The sequence below is a fragment of the Archocentrus centrarchus genome, chromosome 12 (genome assembly GCF_007364275.1).
Source record: "Archocentrus centrarchus isolate MPI-CPG fArcCen1 chromosome 12, fArcCen1, whole genome shotgun sequence".
Lineage (NCBI taxonomy): Eukaryota > Metazoa > Chordata > Actinopteri > Cichliformes > Cichlidae > Archocentrus > Archocentrus centrarchus.
Window position 1 is genome coordinate 17203763 of NC_044357.1, and position 16909 is coordinate 17220671.

The following is a 16909-nucleotide window of genomic DNA, read 5'->3' on the forward strand; positions in this document are numbered from 1 at the left end:
TGCTCACTCTCTCTCACTGGATCAAACTGAATTCATAACTCAAAAGATTTAGGTGGGGAAATATATATACCCTCTGTTGTTTGAGTGTCAGAGGATGATGCACTGCATGCTGCAGAGTAATTCATAACACTCAGACAATGAATCTTAAGCTTTTTTTCACTCATGGACCGCAACCCTTAACTTTCCTAGACCTCATCTGACTGAGGTGAACATGAGAATGCAAATATGCAATAGAGATAGATCGGATATTAAATGATCTTGCTCCCCAGTTCAAAGTCTGTGTGATGTTTGATAGTGAGAGTAGCGCGGGTATGTGTCTACTGAATTCACAGCAAGTGAGCATCATGTTTACTGCCTAAAAAAAATCATGTTGGATATCTATACTGATATGGACTGGGTAATGTGTGAGGAATGAAAGGATGGAAATGAAAATGATTAATCTACAGAGACACCTTGAAAATCAAAGTAAAAAAATGATGTGGCAGGCTAGTCCATTTGGGCAAAATGTAATTGCAGCAACTCAAAATGGTACTCAGTAGTTTGTGAGATGACGCATGGTGTCCTAGGGGATCTCCTCCCAGATCTAGACCAGGGCATCACCAAGCTCCTGGACATTCTGAGGTGCAACCTGACGGCATCAGATGGACCGAAACATAATGTTCCAGAGGTGTTCTATTGGATTTAGGGCAGGCGAGTGTGGGGGGTCAATTCCTTCATCCTCCAGGAACTGCCTGCGTACTTCACCCCATGAGGCCAGGCAGTGTCCTGCACCAGGAGGAACCCAGGACCCACTGCACCAGCGTATGGTCTGACAGTGGGTCCAGTCAGGGTGCCGTTGTCTAGCCTGTAGAGGTCTGTGCGCCCCTCCATGGATATGCCTCCCCAGATCATTACCAAACCGGTCATGCTGGATGAAGTTACAGGAAGCATAACATTCTCCATGGCTTTTCCAGACCTTTCAATTCTGTCACTTATGCTCCTGGTGGAGTTGGACTACCTGTGCAACCTCTGTATGGTTCAGGTTTTACCTCATGCTACCAGTAGTGACACTAACCATAGCCAAATGCAAAACCAGAGAAAAAACAGTCAGAAAATATGAGGAGAGAAAAACATGTCAGTGGCTTCCACCTGGGGGTTATCTAATTGTTGCCCCTCTAATGTACCTGTTGTTATTTTCAGTATCACCAGAACCGCTGAAACCGATTAACAACCCCCCTCTGCTACTTAACTGACCAGATCAATATTCCAGAAGTTTAATTGACTTGATGCTATAGTAATTTTTGAGCAGTATATTATCCAGTAGTGAGATCACATCTCCCACAGTGTCCTCCATGTGATAAAGTCATGGGAAACCCTCAATCTTTTATCTAGTGCCCCTTTTATGTTGACATATTAGGCATTTAATGTGTACTACTGAAGACCAACTTGGATATCAAATGTGGTAAATGTTACTTTTACTGAACATCCGCATGGTAGTGTAAGTGTCAATGTTTAGGTCAGCGCACATTTTCATGCCTTAGTACAGCTGGGAGGTGCTAGCTGATTTATTGAACTAGTGGTGAACATTGTGGGTATTGAAATTTGTTGGAATGGATATTTGTGGGTAATAAGAAATCTTGTTTTGTTTTTTCAGAGGTCTGGTGCCTCTACATAATGCCTGCTCCTATGGACACTATGAAGTTACTGAGCTGCTGCTAAAGGTATAAACACACATACCTGTAATTCACTGAGTCAGTGGCCCTTAATTCAATTCAATAACAAGATAGAAAAGAACTCCTAAGGAAATCCACTTGCACTGCTTTGTTAGTTCATTAAAAACATGACACATCCATAGTAAACATGCACCAGACTGATGGCTTCATTCCTGTTTGAACAATCCAGAATCAATAAAGATAAACTTGTTGTCAGTGATCCATTTTCTGCTGTTTCCTCCTCCTCTGTTTTTTTTTTTTTTTCTCTTGTGCCAGCATGGAGCCTGTGTGAATGCCATGGATCTGTGGCAGTTCACCCCTCTACACGAAGCGGCATCTAAAAACCGAGTGGAGGTCTGTTCTCTGCTGCTGAGCCACGGGGCTGACCCGACCCTGCTTAACTGCCACAGCAAAAGCTCTGTGGACATGGCGCCCACTCCCGAGCTGAAGGAGAGACTTACATGTGAGTGCAGCTCTTAATTTACATAAAGTGCAGCTGCAGAGTACAGCACGGCTAAATGAGTCATCGTGCTGATTTAATGAACGGTTTGTTTTAGGAAGGGTATATTTACACGGGCTATGTTTGGAACAGTTGATTTGAAATTATTTTAAACATGGGAGTCTCAATATTTTTTTTGACAAGGGATTGGTTGCCTTGGAGCAGATAACAAAGGGATTATTAGCACAAAAGAGAGACTGATACAATTATCTTGATAGCCAGCAGTTTGATGAAGAATGTGGACTTCATGTGGACTTCATGTGGACTTCATGTGGACCACAGTTTAAAAAAACATGAGTCAGCCATTGTTTAAAATGTTGCAGTTTTCCATGGCTATATAAAACATTTTGTTGTATTTATTCATGTTTTCAGGCTGTATTTGTGCCTGTTAGTCCAGTTTAAAGGTCCTACCTTTGGTTCTTCCCATAGTTCATTAATTAAAAAAAAAAAAAATTTGCACCTCACAATTAGTGTCTTCTCATGAGCTCTTTAAATTTCCACAAACAATTGAGCTTCCTGATGTTTTGATTTCAAATTGATTTTTTTTTTTTTTTGTTTATTTACATAATGTGCCCAAAGATCTGCTGATATACTCGAGTGTTCTATGAAATTAAATATTTCTTTGTAATATTAGTTCATTTTGCATTCTGGTCCAAGTATTATTTGAATAGAAATCTGTGATATATTAATTAAATAGAGACTACACCATACTTAAGTTCATCTTCATTGTTTTAAGCTGCAGCCACCACAGAATAAAAACAGGTTGGATAAGCCTTTGTTTTTGCCAGAAAACCCTCTGCAGCTCGAGTTAATTAGTGGGTCAGCTCTCTTTCTTTTACTGCCCTTGTTGCTTCATCTGTAATGAAGCAGATCAAAACAAAAAATCAAATGCTATGTGAATCATCAGGCATCAAAAATGAATGCACAACTGCAGGATGACTGTCAATTTTTTGATGATGTTGTGTTGTTGAAAAAACACCTCATTCATGCGTTTGCTGCAGACTCATCACAGGAATGCAAAGATACAAAAGCTAACACTTCTGGGGTGGATCTGGTGTTGCCAGCTGATATTGTGAAGGGGGCAACTTGTTATAGAGACCAAAAGTTTGTGTTTTGTACACATTAATGCACTTTATGTTCAGCAGTTTTTATATAGGAGTCTATGGGCATTCACTTCTTCTTGGTGCTAACCTCAAGTGGCCACCCCAGGAACTGCAGTTCATGGCACATAAGCATTCAGGTTACTGTCTGCTGAGCTATGCTTACGCTAATTTAAGTCACTGAACTGGACTTCCCAGCAATGCTGGTCTCCACCTTTGTGAGCTTTATTTAAATTTAAGCTGACAAATAACGTGGCATTCTGTGAGGCTAGTTGTGGTGAAATGTTTGTATTTGTTCTTTAGTTAGCACTATTTATAGATATCTGTGTATATAGCTGCACCTTGCCTCAGGCTCCCAAAAAAAACCTAAATAATAAAAACAAGATGGTAACATTGCTAAAGATGGTTTCAAATGGGACAAACCAGTATGTGATGTAACAGTGGGTCTCTCATTTATATATTTATATACACTATATACATATATATATATATATATATATATAGTGTGTGTGTGTATAGTTTAAGACAATTATTTAATTATATTATTTAATTAAAACTCCTATTGCCTTGATTGTAGATGCTTGAAATAAATTCTTGGTTTAAGTAGATATTATATAAATAAATTCCTATCTAGTTTCCATTAGAGAGGAAAGAAGAAAATATGAAGTATTTTAGGGGAGCCATAAAACCACAATAATTTATTTTGGACTTTGAGCTTTGGATATGCCTGTAGGTGGATTTTTTTTCTTTCTTTCTTTCTTTGTTTTTTTGGCAGCTGTTCCCATCTCTTGGTTATAGCTTAATATTAGCTCCATAGTGTACTGGTTAATAGCTTTGCCTAACATTGCTGGGAGACTGGGAGGCACAAATTCCTTGGGGGGGGGTTGTGTTAGGAAGGGCATCCAGCATAAAAATCTGTGCCAAGTGGAATATGTGGATCCATTGACCCCTTGTGAATAAGGGAAGAGCCAAAGGAAGCTTTATGTGGAAAGGGTGTCAGTCCTTAATTCTAAGCAAGAAAGTTAGTGAGCATACACAGCTCCAGGTACCACGTAAGCATTTCTTCATTTTAAGGGGTGACAGACCATATGGTTTGTGAGGTTCTCTGTGTATTTGTGACTAACAATCATAAGAAATTAATTTAAGTTTTGCAGAAATATTGTTTAGAAGTTGCTTCTGTTTCCCTTTGATCACCTGTATTTTTATGTCTTTAATTTTTCTTTCTTTCTTGACCACGTTGCCTTGAAGATTGCGCCAAACCATTTGTCTAAATGTCTGATTAGAAATGCATGAATGCTGTTGGCTCAGTCCGTAGATAGGACTCCTTTCATTCAGCCTGAAATGCTTCTGAAGCAAAATAGTTTGTTGTTTGTAATTTCCAGCCCCCGAGGGATAATCACTTCTTTCCACTCCAGCTCCACCACACAGACTGTTGCATCATATGTCATTAGCTCTCTGGTTGGAAAATAAAAAAATTAAATTATCTTTCTGAAGTATTGTTATGCTGCAGGGTCATTGCAAGTGGAATCATATATTATAACAGTGGCTGATAACGTCATAATTCTGTTTTTGGGGTGGCGATCTAGATGCTGCATTTTCAGCCTTTGGTTTTTGTAGGCAAGCTCTCCAGCTCACAATGAAAACTTCTTTATAAAAATGTTCACATTTCCTGTGCATGTGTGTGTTCAGATGAGTTTAAGGGACACTCACTGCTTCAGGCTGCTCGGGAAGCTGACATGACCAAGGCTAAGAAGACCCTGGCACTGGAGATCATCAACTTCAAACACCCACACACACATGAAACTGCGCTGGTAAGATTTGCAATGCATTTGACAACATAGGTTCCTACAGCGGTGCAGAGGTGTTGAGATGATGTTTCCATGTGTGTGCCATGTGCGTTTGTTAGCATTGTGCAGTAGCGTCGCCTCACCCCAAAAGGAAACAGGTGACAGAGCTGCTGCTGAGGAAAGGTGCCAACGTCAACGAGAAGAATAAAGAGTGAGTTTTGTTTTCTGCTGCATGCAGCGCTCATAAACACAAAGTGAGAGCATTATAGGTTCGTCAAGGTGACTTCAGCAGTGGATTTATTTTAGAGGTGAACAACACAAATCACTTTGCTGATGCGAATTGCCATAGCAAGGCAAATTGGTTGCATCACTGCTCAGAGACACTTCAGTAGGTGAACATACCATTGTTCACACGGCCTGACAGTCAGCACTGATTGAAACTGTCTGCTCTTCAGTACGCTCAGCCTGCTTCCAGTCCCGGCTTCAGCTCAATACAAAACTAGCGTAAATAAGTCTTTTACGTAAAGCTAAAAATATGACCTAATATGCTTATTTCCAGCTTCATATTTTCATTTTTTTTGGGCTCTACTAAAGTAGGTTTGCAGATTCACAGTTCATAATAATCCTCATTTATCTTATGTTTGGTCTTGGTGGAGCCTCTCAGTTCATCCTCTGTCCAAAATAGACTGACCTCTGACTGACCATGATTGACTAAGTACAAGCAGACACTTGTAACATTATATATGCGTGACAGAGACAAGAAAAAAATATAATGGGCTTTTTAAGTATAAAACACTGCTAAGCTGAAGTGGTACACTCAGTCACAAATGAGGAGAACTCAGTCACTTATTTGGTCAGTGAGCATGATGATTCACTGTGTTCTGTTTGGAAACTTCTGGGAAATTCAATCATTCATGAGTGTTGGGCTCTGCAGCTCCGCTGCTCTTACAGCAGTGTGACATTACACTGACAGTGAAAACAGATGTTTGGATTAATTACTGTCGACAGTCACACCCTGCAATGGATGATTGGATAAGTATGCACCACATGCATAACTGCATGCATACACATTTCTTGTATTGGAATCAGAATAAATGCATTGCTAAATAAAATGTCAGAAACATGATACGATCTGTAAAAGGGAATTGTTTTTGGCTTTTCTTTTGTTTTGTTTTTTTTAACTTTTGTTTTACCCTGCAAATGTACTACTGGGCAGTGATATGCAGAAAGAAGAATTTTGATTTGTCTGACCATAAAACAGTTTACCACTTTGTCTACTTTGCCTCAGTCCATTTTATGTTGGTGAGATATTCAAAGTCTGCAATTTTACACTGAGGAACATTATTTGGATATTTTTCTTCAATTTGTACAGACAGTTTTTTGCAGATTGGTAAACCTCTGCATATCTTTACTTCGGAGAAACTCTAAAGAAGATTTTTTTTTTAATACCATTTATGTTACTGAGCTGTTGTCAGTTAACCTAATTAGTTGCAAGATGTTCCCCCAGCAACTATGTGCACTAGATTGATGAACACTAAAAGTGGACATATGCTTTTTCTTATTTTCTGTCATATACAATAGTCTGCTACAATGGTGGAAGCTCAGTATGGTCAATTCCAAATGAGACCAGTGTAGAAATAATCCCAGTGAGCCAAAAGCTCATGCTTCAGAGTGCTGACCTCTGTGACCTCTGCTGACCTGTGAGGCAGTTATGTCAAATAGCTGAGAGCACAGAAACCACACCCACTGAAGGGGCAGCCAAGCAGAAGAAAGTCAGCTTAAAGGAGGAGGAGCTAAAACAGCCTGCTTCAGACAGAGGATGGACTGAGTGTCAGCACCAAAGCCCAGTGGAAGATGAATATTAAAGCATGCAAAGCTACTCAAGTGGAGTACAAGAATGAAAACGTGTAGCTGGAAATGCCCGTTACAAAGGGTCTGAACAACCTGAAGCTGAGCAGTTACATTTATTTCCTATTGTTCTCCACCCTCTCTTTAGTTTCATGACTCCTCTTCATGTGGCAGCAGAACGGGCACATAACGACATTATGGAGGTGCTACAGAAACATGGGGCAAAGGTACATCTTAGTCTCCTTCCTCCTTGTATATATTATATATTTGATTTGCATCTCTTTCACTTCACTTCCAAGTAATAAAAAGGAGCACCACAAAGTTGTCTAGATTAATAAGAATATGAAATTACAAATACCTGGTTGTGTATTGTGTAACTGACCAAAGTTAAAGGTAAATGTTTCTGCAAACTGAGCAATCAGTGTTATATTTTATTGTTTGGGTGCATGCATGAGACCCTCTTAGGTGAAGACATGTATTTTTTTTCATACATTGCAAATTCAGGTTGGAGAAAGACCTGGATTTTCAGTAGTACTTGTGGTTGCGTTGCATCACTGTGAGAAAACGTTTTAATCAAGCTGCTCAGCGGCGTCTTTATTTGCATCCCTGTGATAATGTACCTTGATTTGCTGGATTGCTCAAAAACATTTTTATCCATGAACAATTTCTCACTTCCATATAACTGAGTATTGCAATGCACAGAATAATATTGCACCCTTTATTATTTCACCCTGATACCTACAAACAGGATTGTTGTGGCATCTTTTGTTATTCATTTGTCCTGAGCCTTTCTGTCAACATAATCATATTTATTTACATATTTCGATCATTTAAAACTATTTTTCTGGACCTTTTTCAAAAAGAGGTTAACATATTAGTGTCTCAGATTGAAACGAGCTGACCTAATGTGGGACATTATTACCTGAACAAGACATAAAATATGAGTAAAATCAAGCGCTCCACCAATAATAACAGAGAGATAACGTAACAAATTCAGTGGATTCATTTTAGTCTCTTTTTTTTTTTTAATGACTCTACCTGAAGAAGTTCTTCCTGAATCATTATTCGGAGGTGTTTGTTTTTGCAGGTGAATGCCCTGGACACACTGGGTCAGACGGCATTGCACCGTGCGGCGCTGGCAGGCCACCTTCAGACCTGTAGGCTGTTGCTAGGTTACGGGGCAGACGCCTCGCTGGTGTCGCTGCAGGGCTTCACCGCTGCGCAAATGGGAAATGAAGCTGTTCAGCAAATACTCAACGGTAGGCCACCCCTTTGCGCTTCTGTGGGGGCTGCTGAGTGGGTGGGTGGCTGTGTGTGCAGAAGCGTAGGTGCTGTGTTTTGGTTGCTATGCACCAGCTGCAAATAGCGCGATTAACTGGAATTATTTTGTGAAGGTCAATATTGATATTTTCAGACTGAGTGTGGAGATGTTAACGCGGAGTGAGCCAACTCGCCTGCTCAGATCTAAAAGAAACTTCAAATCGCAGTATATAGCTTCAGTATTTCCAGATAAAGATGAATAAATCAGTCAATTTGTCAAATAAATAGTGTGAGTCTCTTAAAGCGGGAATTTTCCACAGAAACTTGGACACTCCGTAAGGATCGGGGCCTAAATTAGGTTTGGAGAGAATTTGCCTACTACTTCAAAGTGGGTGTCCGGAAGTTAGCAGTTCCTGAAAGTGGGGCTCGCACTGCTGAATGTCTGATTGGTCGAGTAGCCTACTGTCAGCATTTTAGTTCTTCTGTGTCAGGGTCATTCCATCTCAATCATCAGATTACTGTAATATTTTCTGCTCAGCCAATTTGCCTAAAAAAAATCCAAAGTTTGGACAATTATAGTGATTGCTGTGAAATTTTAATTTCATATATCAAATATGAAAAAGGCCTGTCCACAAATTGTCAGGCCTTTTTTTTTTTTTTTTTTGCACACTGAAATCTGAGGTAATGTTTGAACATGAAATATTAAAGACAAAAGCCTCAAATTTTCGCTGACATTTGAAAGGTATGAGTATTGGCTAATTATAATAAAACAAAAAAAAATTAAAGCACTCCTGTAAAGTAACGTATTTGAGCACACACTAATTAAAAAAGTTCTCCTTATGAAAGTGACAATTTCTGAATGGTATAAAGTTGTATTTCACAATAATGCAAAATTAAACATGTAGAATACTTTTTAATATGACAAAAAAAAAGAAAATATTATTTTCTTTCAAATTTGATGCTGGATTGTACAAATATTGGTTTTGGTTTTGTGTTGTACCACAAAACCAAAACCATCAGTAGACAGTCGATTTGAAATAGAACAAAGTTCTGGGGTTTCTGGATAGTACTCTGGTTATAAGGGAGAGATTAGTTTTGTTAAATATATGCATATTTTTCATTCTCAGCTTTTATTTTCAATACTTTTTGAGATATTCATGTTCAACCATCGCCTCAGATTTCAATGTGTGGGAGAAAAAAAAAAGGGCCACAAAGTGGCTCTTTAGGCCTCTTTTAAAATCTTAATATGTAGGAAAGTATTTGACATATAAAGATAAAATTTTACAGCAATCATTATATATGTTAAAAGCTTGGACAATAAATTTTTAGGCAGATTAAAGATAGTCAAGCAAAAGGCCCGCAATGATTTGAGATCATCATATCTGCAGCAGCTTGTGTAAAAAAAAAAAAAAAAAAAAAAAAAAATCTGTTTTGCTAAAAAGCAGCAATTGTCAGTTATAATTTAAAACGAAGAAATTCAAAGAATGTAAACCTTCAGATTGTTTCACAGACTGTGGAGTAAAACATTCAGGTGCGTCGCTGGAAATGTGGCTTAATCACAGCTTATCTATAAACTGACAGTAATTGCACAACCAATGTCAATTTGCAGCATTCTGATGTCTTAAACTAAATATTGTTAGTTTTGTTCTGAGGCAACTCTGGAAATCTAGCTTTATATAATGTGTCATCCTCTAGCCCTATGCATAACCGCTAATCTGTTTTGTAAATTACAGTGAATAAATCGAATATGGCATCTGTAGCTGCATTAATTGCAGCAGGTGTGTCACTACCGGCAGTTTATCTGCAGCAACCTGTAGACACACACTCTCGTACGGGACTAATGCATCATTTTTTTGTTTCCACTGCATTGTAATTATAAAAGAACAAAGATGATTCATTCTTTTAAGTCAGTTTTTGCCGTGGTGCACGTCAACAAAGTTTCACTCTCATAAATCTTAGAAATGGCATCTGGGAGCATTTTGAAACAGATGTCTTCCATTAAACTTGGTCACAAATTGACAGCCGTATACCAAAGATGAACTGAATGTATTGTCACCTTTTTTCCTCTAACTTGCAGTCTTCACAGAAAGTAAATCCAGGTTTTTATTGTTGTTTTACGGTCAGCCTTTTCTTAATGTTCTTCCAAAGCATGAGCATGCTTTTTTTGTTTGTTTGTTTTTATTTGTCTTCATGATTTTTCTGTGTTTGCTGCTTTGTAGAGAACGTCCCAGTGAGAAACTCGGATGTAGACTACAGACTCCTCGAAGCTGCTAAAGCCGGTGACCTGGACACTGTCAAGGTAGATTGACTGCATTTTGTAAATGATAGTTGACATTGTTCCCTGTGCAGCATTATGCTACAGCACAGTCATACAAGGGTAAAAACGGTAGTTGGAGTAGTTGCAGCGCTGACCAAAATTATTGTGACTGTGTGCAATGAAGTGGTGATCATGTTGTCTTGAAGATGGGGACTTGGTCTGCAGCCAGTTGCCATCTTCAAAGCAACTTTGTTGCATCAAGACTGCAAATGACACAGATGCTTGGCAACTTTGCTTTTATATAGGAATATGACCAGGATTAAAATATTTCTATTCAAATGCATTTAAAACCCAGCGGTCTAACAGTTGAAAACAGGTAATTTTTTTTTTATTGGGGTTCACATTAAAGGGTTAAAAGAGGGAAAGCTGGTGACCCGTTTTAACAATCAATCAATACCGCCTTAATAAAAATGGGAAATGGCTGATATGGAAGGACATTGATTTAGCAGCTTTAGTGTGTTTAATGAGACTGATCATGGGATATTATTTGCTCTGAGGGAGCAGAAGAATTTTTAATTGCCCCATTATGGTTTGGAACTAATGAGGAGTCTAGTCCTTAGAAATGCATGTGAAACTTGACAAGCTGTTTTTGACCACGAATGCCTAAAGCTCAAATGGTATGCAGTAGGTTCTGCAGTGGTGGCTGATGAAGACTGAAAGCAAGTTAGATCTGTTTGTATATTTAGTTGGTGATAAATTGAGGCCATTATGATTAACCTGTAAGCAGAGGTGCAAAACAGAAAATATTGATCTATGGATTGGATAAAAACTTAAATTCTCCCAGAAAGAGATTCTGATGTCCACAAACACAGGTTTTAATTAAAAATGTCCTGACCTTTGTGACTCTGCTTGTTGGTCTCGTTGAGTTATAGTCTTAGTGATTTCTATTAAATGTCAGTCAGATGTTTTCTGTTTGTGTATTTGCATTATTGCCCTTATTGATTTTGGTTATAAATAAAGGAAAAAAAAAAGACAAACCTTTATTCTTGTTAAAGGCCACATTTTACATCTCATAAGATTTCCACAGACATCCTCTGCTCTTCATGATTGGTACCCGGCCCACTCACGTTTAAAATGTCAGGACCTGGTGACGTTCACCCAAGCACAGAAGTATTTTGATTTAAAGTGAAATCTGGTGTGTCTTCACCCTCGCAGACAGACAGTAATGGGGTTATCTCAGCGAAGAGGGTCTGTCAGTGTGATGCTTTGACAGGCTGGCAGAAGATTGTAGTGGAAAAGGAGATGAGCTGAGGCCGGGCTTTCTCTCAGCCTCTTGTTTCCTGACACACAGACAAATCAGGGTTAATAGTCTCGCCAAGCTGCTGATTGGCATTTTTAAGAAACCGTGGGCTGATTCCTGTCATCTGATCAAATGTTGAAGAGGTTCACACTGTAGTGTTAGATTCTGTTAGATGATGAAACTGTACTGAGACAAAATTCTGTCATTCGGGAACATTTTGTACTTCATTCAGAGCTCTAACCACTGTAACAGTTTATGTAGTTATTATTTGCTCCATAATATACATTCAAAGGCTACTTAAGCTAAAGTTCTTATCTGTACCCCTGACATGTTGACTGTTGTGTACAAACTTGTTTTTTATCATCTGCAGAACACTGCCCATCTTAACTTTACTGTCTCTCAGTGAGAAGTGGAAATGATTATAGATGGTTTTATTGCATCACACCTTCATTATTTTAAATCGTTATTCCTTTGTGTGAGTAAATCATCCCTGCTGTTGCGCGGCTTCTCACCAGGTCTTCTAAAAGGTCCCATGTGACCCAGATTCTGGCATCTTTTCACTGGCTTCCCCTGTAATGTGTAGGGTTCAGTTTAAGATTTTGATGATCATTTTCAGAGCTCTTCATGATCAGATGCCCCCTTATATTAATAAACCATATGTAACTACTAGGGGTGGCTGTAGCTCAGGAGGTAGAGCAGGTCACCTACTGATCAGAAGGTTGGCGGTTCGATTCCTGGCTACTCCAGGCTACATGCCAATGTATCCTTGGGCAATAACCCCAAGTTGCTCTCCGACGCAACTGTTGGAGTGTGAATGTAAGATAATAAAAGCACTTAGTTAATCATGGAAGTGCTTGTATGAATGGGTAAATGTAAACGTGTTGTATGAGCGCTTTGAGTGCTCAGACAGAGTAGAAAAGCACTATATAAGAACTAGACCATTTACCATTTACTATGTTTCTAGGGTCAGATGACCAGTGTTTGTTGGCAGTACCTACATGTAGGTCCAGGACAAAAGGATCTGTGGTTTTGAGGTTGTTGCTTTCAAGTTGTGGACCTCGCCTCCGTTGGACTTAAAATTTGTGGACACTATTCATACATTTCCAAAAGGGATGAAAATCCACCTGTACAGGTGGATTATACAATTTTGGCTGTTGTATATTATTTTATATTGTAAAGCACTTTGTCATTTTTGTTCTTGAAAAATGCTGTATAAACTTTTATTTACTTACACTTGTTCAAGTGCTTGTTAACGCAAATATCTAATCAACCAGTCACATGACAGCAATCAATGCATTTAGGCATGTGGACACGGTCAGCAGGACCTGCTGAAGTTCAAACAGAGCATCAGAATAGGGATTAAAGGTGATTCAATGAAGCATGCTTGTTTGTGCCGGGCAGGCTAGTCTGAGTATTTCAGTAACTATTGATTTCCTGGGATTTTCCTGCATGGCCATGTCTAGGGTTCACAGAGACTGGTCTGAAATGATTCCAGAAGTCAGAGAATGGGTTTGAGCTGATAGGAAGGCAACAGTAACTCAAATAACCATGCGATCCAACCTGGCAGTGGTGGTATATTGCTGTGGGGGATGTTTTCTTGGCACACTTTGCGCTCCTTAGTACCATCCCTTCATAACCACAGTGTGCCCACCTTATAATAGCTAATTTTGCACTGTGTCACACATATAGTCAAGTTACATAGAAGCCTGTTCAGTTTTAAAGACAAAGAATCCTAGCCTGTAAACCTTGGGTTTGATGTTTCTGTGGAATACTGTAATGTTGGTATGGCTGGTTAATCCCCCCAAAACGTGAGCCTTTAACCTATAAAGTCTCTGTAGAGACTAAGGGCTTTATTTCTGATTCTCCATTCTGTATTAGGTGGTGAGTTGAACAAAATTTGGTATGGCATCTCTTATATGAACAGAAATTAATTTATAATAAACAATCACATCAGCATTTGGACAGTGACACCATTTTCCTCTGTACACCACAACAGTAATTTTGAAATGAAACGGTCAGGATGTGATTGAAATACAGACTTCCAGCTGTAAATCAAGGTGTATAAAAAATTGTATTTCCATTCAGGCATTGCAACCATTTTATATGTAATCCCTCGATGATTTTCATAGACTCAAAATAACATGATTATTAATAAAATGTACAGTATGAATAAAATATAGGAAATAAAAGTATTTGTCTGTTGAGTAGCTAATGGATTAATCCACCAATCAGCGATTCACTAAACTGGTTCCTTTCTGCTAAGCACATTTGCACATTTAATCATGGTTTTCATGTTTTGTAGAATTCACAATCTGCTCAAGGAGTTAAGACTTTAAAGCTTTAATAAAAATAAAAATAAAACTTTGATGAACAGCAACGCCTGAAATGAAGGTTAATGGCTTAAGATTGTGGAATTTGGTGCCAGCAGGATTTAAATTTATCTCCTGTAAAATAGAATGTCAGAACAGTACTGTAGGAGGAAACTGTAAAATAAGCCCCCACTGTGCCCGTCTTTACTGCTGAACTAAGACGTAATTGAGTTTGAAATCCCAGAAAAGCACAAAAGCAACCGTGTTACCCGCTGTGAACAGGAGAGAGGCATGTATTGAACAGATGTGATTTTTTTTGTTTAATAACTTCAATCACTAAGACTTTTTTGCTACATTTTTCTATTCATTGGCATATTTTACATGACAAAAGTGTGTTCGCAGGCAGCAATACTGATATTACAAAGATTTTTAGTATTTTCAAAGTGAAAGTGTTCTTTTTTTACATCTTTTTAAGACGTGAACGATTTGACTAGTGCAAAGCACTGTCTTTGTGGATAGAGACATTCAACCTAAACAACAAATCCCAACCTAATGGTCTTATTGTACTAGAAATTTTGAAAATTATAATTTATATGAAACCACTTGAAATGATCTAATCAAAAAAAAAAACATTTTTTTCATGACTAGATAAATAATAGAATAATATAAATAAATCTTGGTTGCTGTTGATCTGCACCTTAATTTGACTTTGATTTCATTTTAATCTTCTGTTTCTCTGTGTCTCTTCAGTCCTTGTGTACGGCTCAGAATGTGAATTGCAGAGATCTGGAGGGACGCCACTCTACTCCTCTTCATTTTGCTGCTGGCTACAACCGAGTGTCAGTGGTGGAGTATCTCCTGCACCATGGGGCAGACGTGCACGCCAAGGACAAAGGGTGAGACACTTGAGCTGTGGTGTGACTTCTGGCAAAATTAAGCATTAAGACAGATTTTGGGCCCATTTAATTTACATCATCCATTAGAGAATCCTGGAATAAAAGTTGTGGGATAAAATAACTCTTGATTAAACAAATTCTGTATGTGTGACTGTCTCCCTCTGCAGTGGTCTAGTTCCCCTTCATAATGCCTGTTCATATGGTCACTATGAGGTGGCCGAGCTGCTGGTCAGGCATGGAGCGTCGGTCAACGTGGCTGACTTGTGGAAGTTTACGCCGCTCCATGAAGCTGCAGCCAAGGGCAAATACGAGATCTGCAAACTGCTGCTTAAGGTTTGGTTCTTTCCTAACACCATGCTGATATGCTGTACTGGATATTTAAAGCTGCATCTGACAGAATTCTAGATAAGCTAGACCAGAGTTTTTAACACTAAATTAAGTTATTAACAGTTTGATTTAGAGGACGAAATCACTTCCATGCCCCCCAAGATTGGTAAGATCTTCATTAGATTGCACGTCATGTTTCTGATTTGCAAAAATGCTCAAGACGTTTATGGGGCATTTTTGTTATCCCCTGAGTCCCCTTTCTGAGTCCTCTGTGCGAGGGGTGAGGGCAGCTGTTGCAACACAAATTTAAACCTGTGATAATAGTCGAGAGAACTAAATGTTCAAGTGTGTTCATCCAGTGAATAGTCGTTGACAAAAGTGCAAAATATCTTGCCCTCAAGCTGCAATAATCATATGAGTACTGCAGCTCTCTCCTGTCACTGTCTCCCACGGGTATGTCTGAAGGAAGCCATGAGCCATTAATTTCTTAATGACCAAATGCCGCTTCTTTGACACATACTATGTCTGAGAAGGGCTTAATTGTGCCATTTGCTGTGACCTCACATTGCTCCTTTGCATACTGAAGCCTGTGGGACTGAAATATTAAAATTTTGATGCCACTTTAATGTTCTGTAAACAAGCACTTTATCCTTTTTCTCCATACAAGTTCACTGAACAGTGTTTACAAGACACAGTGAGAAGGGACTCAGTGAAACTCAGAAATCAGTCATATCTGTGGAAGCAAGAGCTGGGAATGAATTGCTAACACATCTGTTACTAATGCAATTAATGGCATCTGGTGCTGTGAATGCCTTGTGATTAATGGGTGAACGTCAGCATGTACAAATCAACATCATGGACCCAAGGTTTTCCTGGATTGGAAAATTGGGTGCAAACGCTCACTGAAAGGTATGACTTGTCACACTCTGTGCAAGTTTTGAGCCCAGTCGGGATCAACTCTGACCGATCCGATTACAAAGCTGAAAATATCTGTTGTGTAACGCTGAATTGTCACATCTCTTTGAGGTTAAATGAATCCTGTGAAATGTTGCCGTTTCACAGCTGAATGCATTTTTGTTTTTCCTATCACAAACACCTCCAGACAAGGTTACATCACCGCTTCGCTGTTGCCATATGGGGCTGCATAAATTATTAGATGAACGCTGTTGAATTCACACACACACAAAGAGTAAACACAACACATGGAAAAGCAGGAGAAATGTATTACTTTAAGATATTATTTAGTTTATTCTTAGCTACATGTTTGTTTAAAGTAACAGATGTATTTAGGAATATTAAAGTATGAGGGCAAAACCTTAAATGGTAAAAGAGTACAATGAAAGATAAACATACTACACAACAGTGTTTGTAGAAAGTACTGACAGAGTCGTGTGATCATATAGCAGCTTATAAAACAAAGAAGTGTAAGATTGTCACAGTCAGGCTGTGAATCTGACCATACACAGCAGCATTCACTGAAAACTTTGGGACTAAAGGTGCAACAATGCAGCAAAAATACCAGTAATGCCGGAGGGGAGTGGCTGTTGGGTGCAGTATTAAGGAAGGTGACAGCTCTGGGGAGAAATTAGCTTCTCAGTCTGACTGTGCAGGAGTACAGAGGGGTGCAGAGCAAAT

At 38.9% G+C, this 16909-nt stretch overlaps 1 protein-coding gene across 1 annotated transcript in view; it reads left to right on the forward strand.

Moving 5' to 3' along the window:
- The window catches only part of tnksa (tankyrase, TRF1-interacting ankyrin-related ADP-ribose polymerase a), a 127178-nt gene that overhangs the window by 77454 nt on the left and 32815 nt on the right, over positions 1-16909 (forward strand). The window contains exons 8-16 of the mRNA XM_030742249.1: positions 1634-1700; positions 1968-2154; positions 4980-5101; positions 5197-5288; positions 7074-7152; positions 8013-8184; positions 10405-10484; positions 14802-14947; positions 15115-15280. Coding sequence (XP_030598109.1) covers positions 1634-1700; positions 1968-2154; positions 4980-5101; positions 5197-5288; positions 7074-7152; positions 8013-8184; positions 10405-10484; positions 14802-14947; positions 15115-15280 — 1111 coding nt within the window. The remainder of the gene's footprint in view (positions 1-1633; positions 1701-1967; positions 2155-4979; positions 5102-5196; positions 5289-7073; positions 7153-8012; positions 8185-10404; positions 10485-14801; positions 14948-15114; positions 15281-16909) is intronic.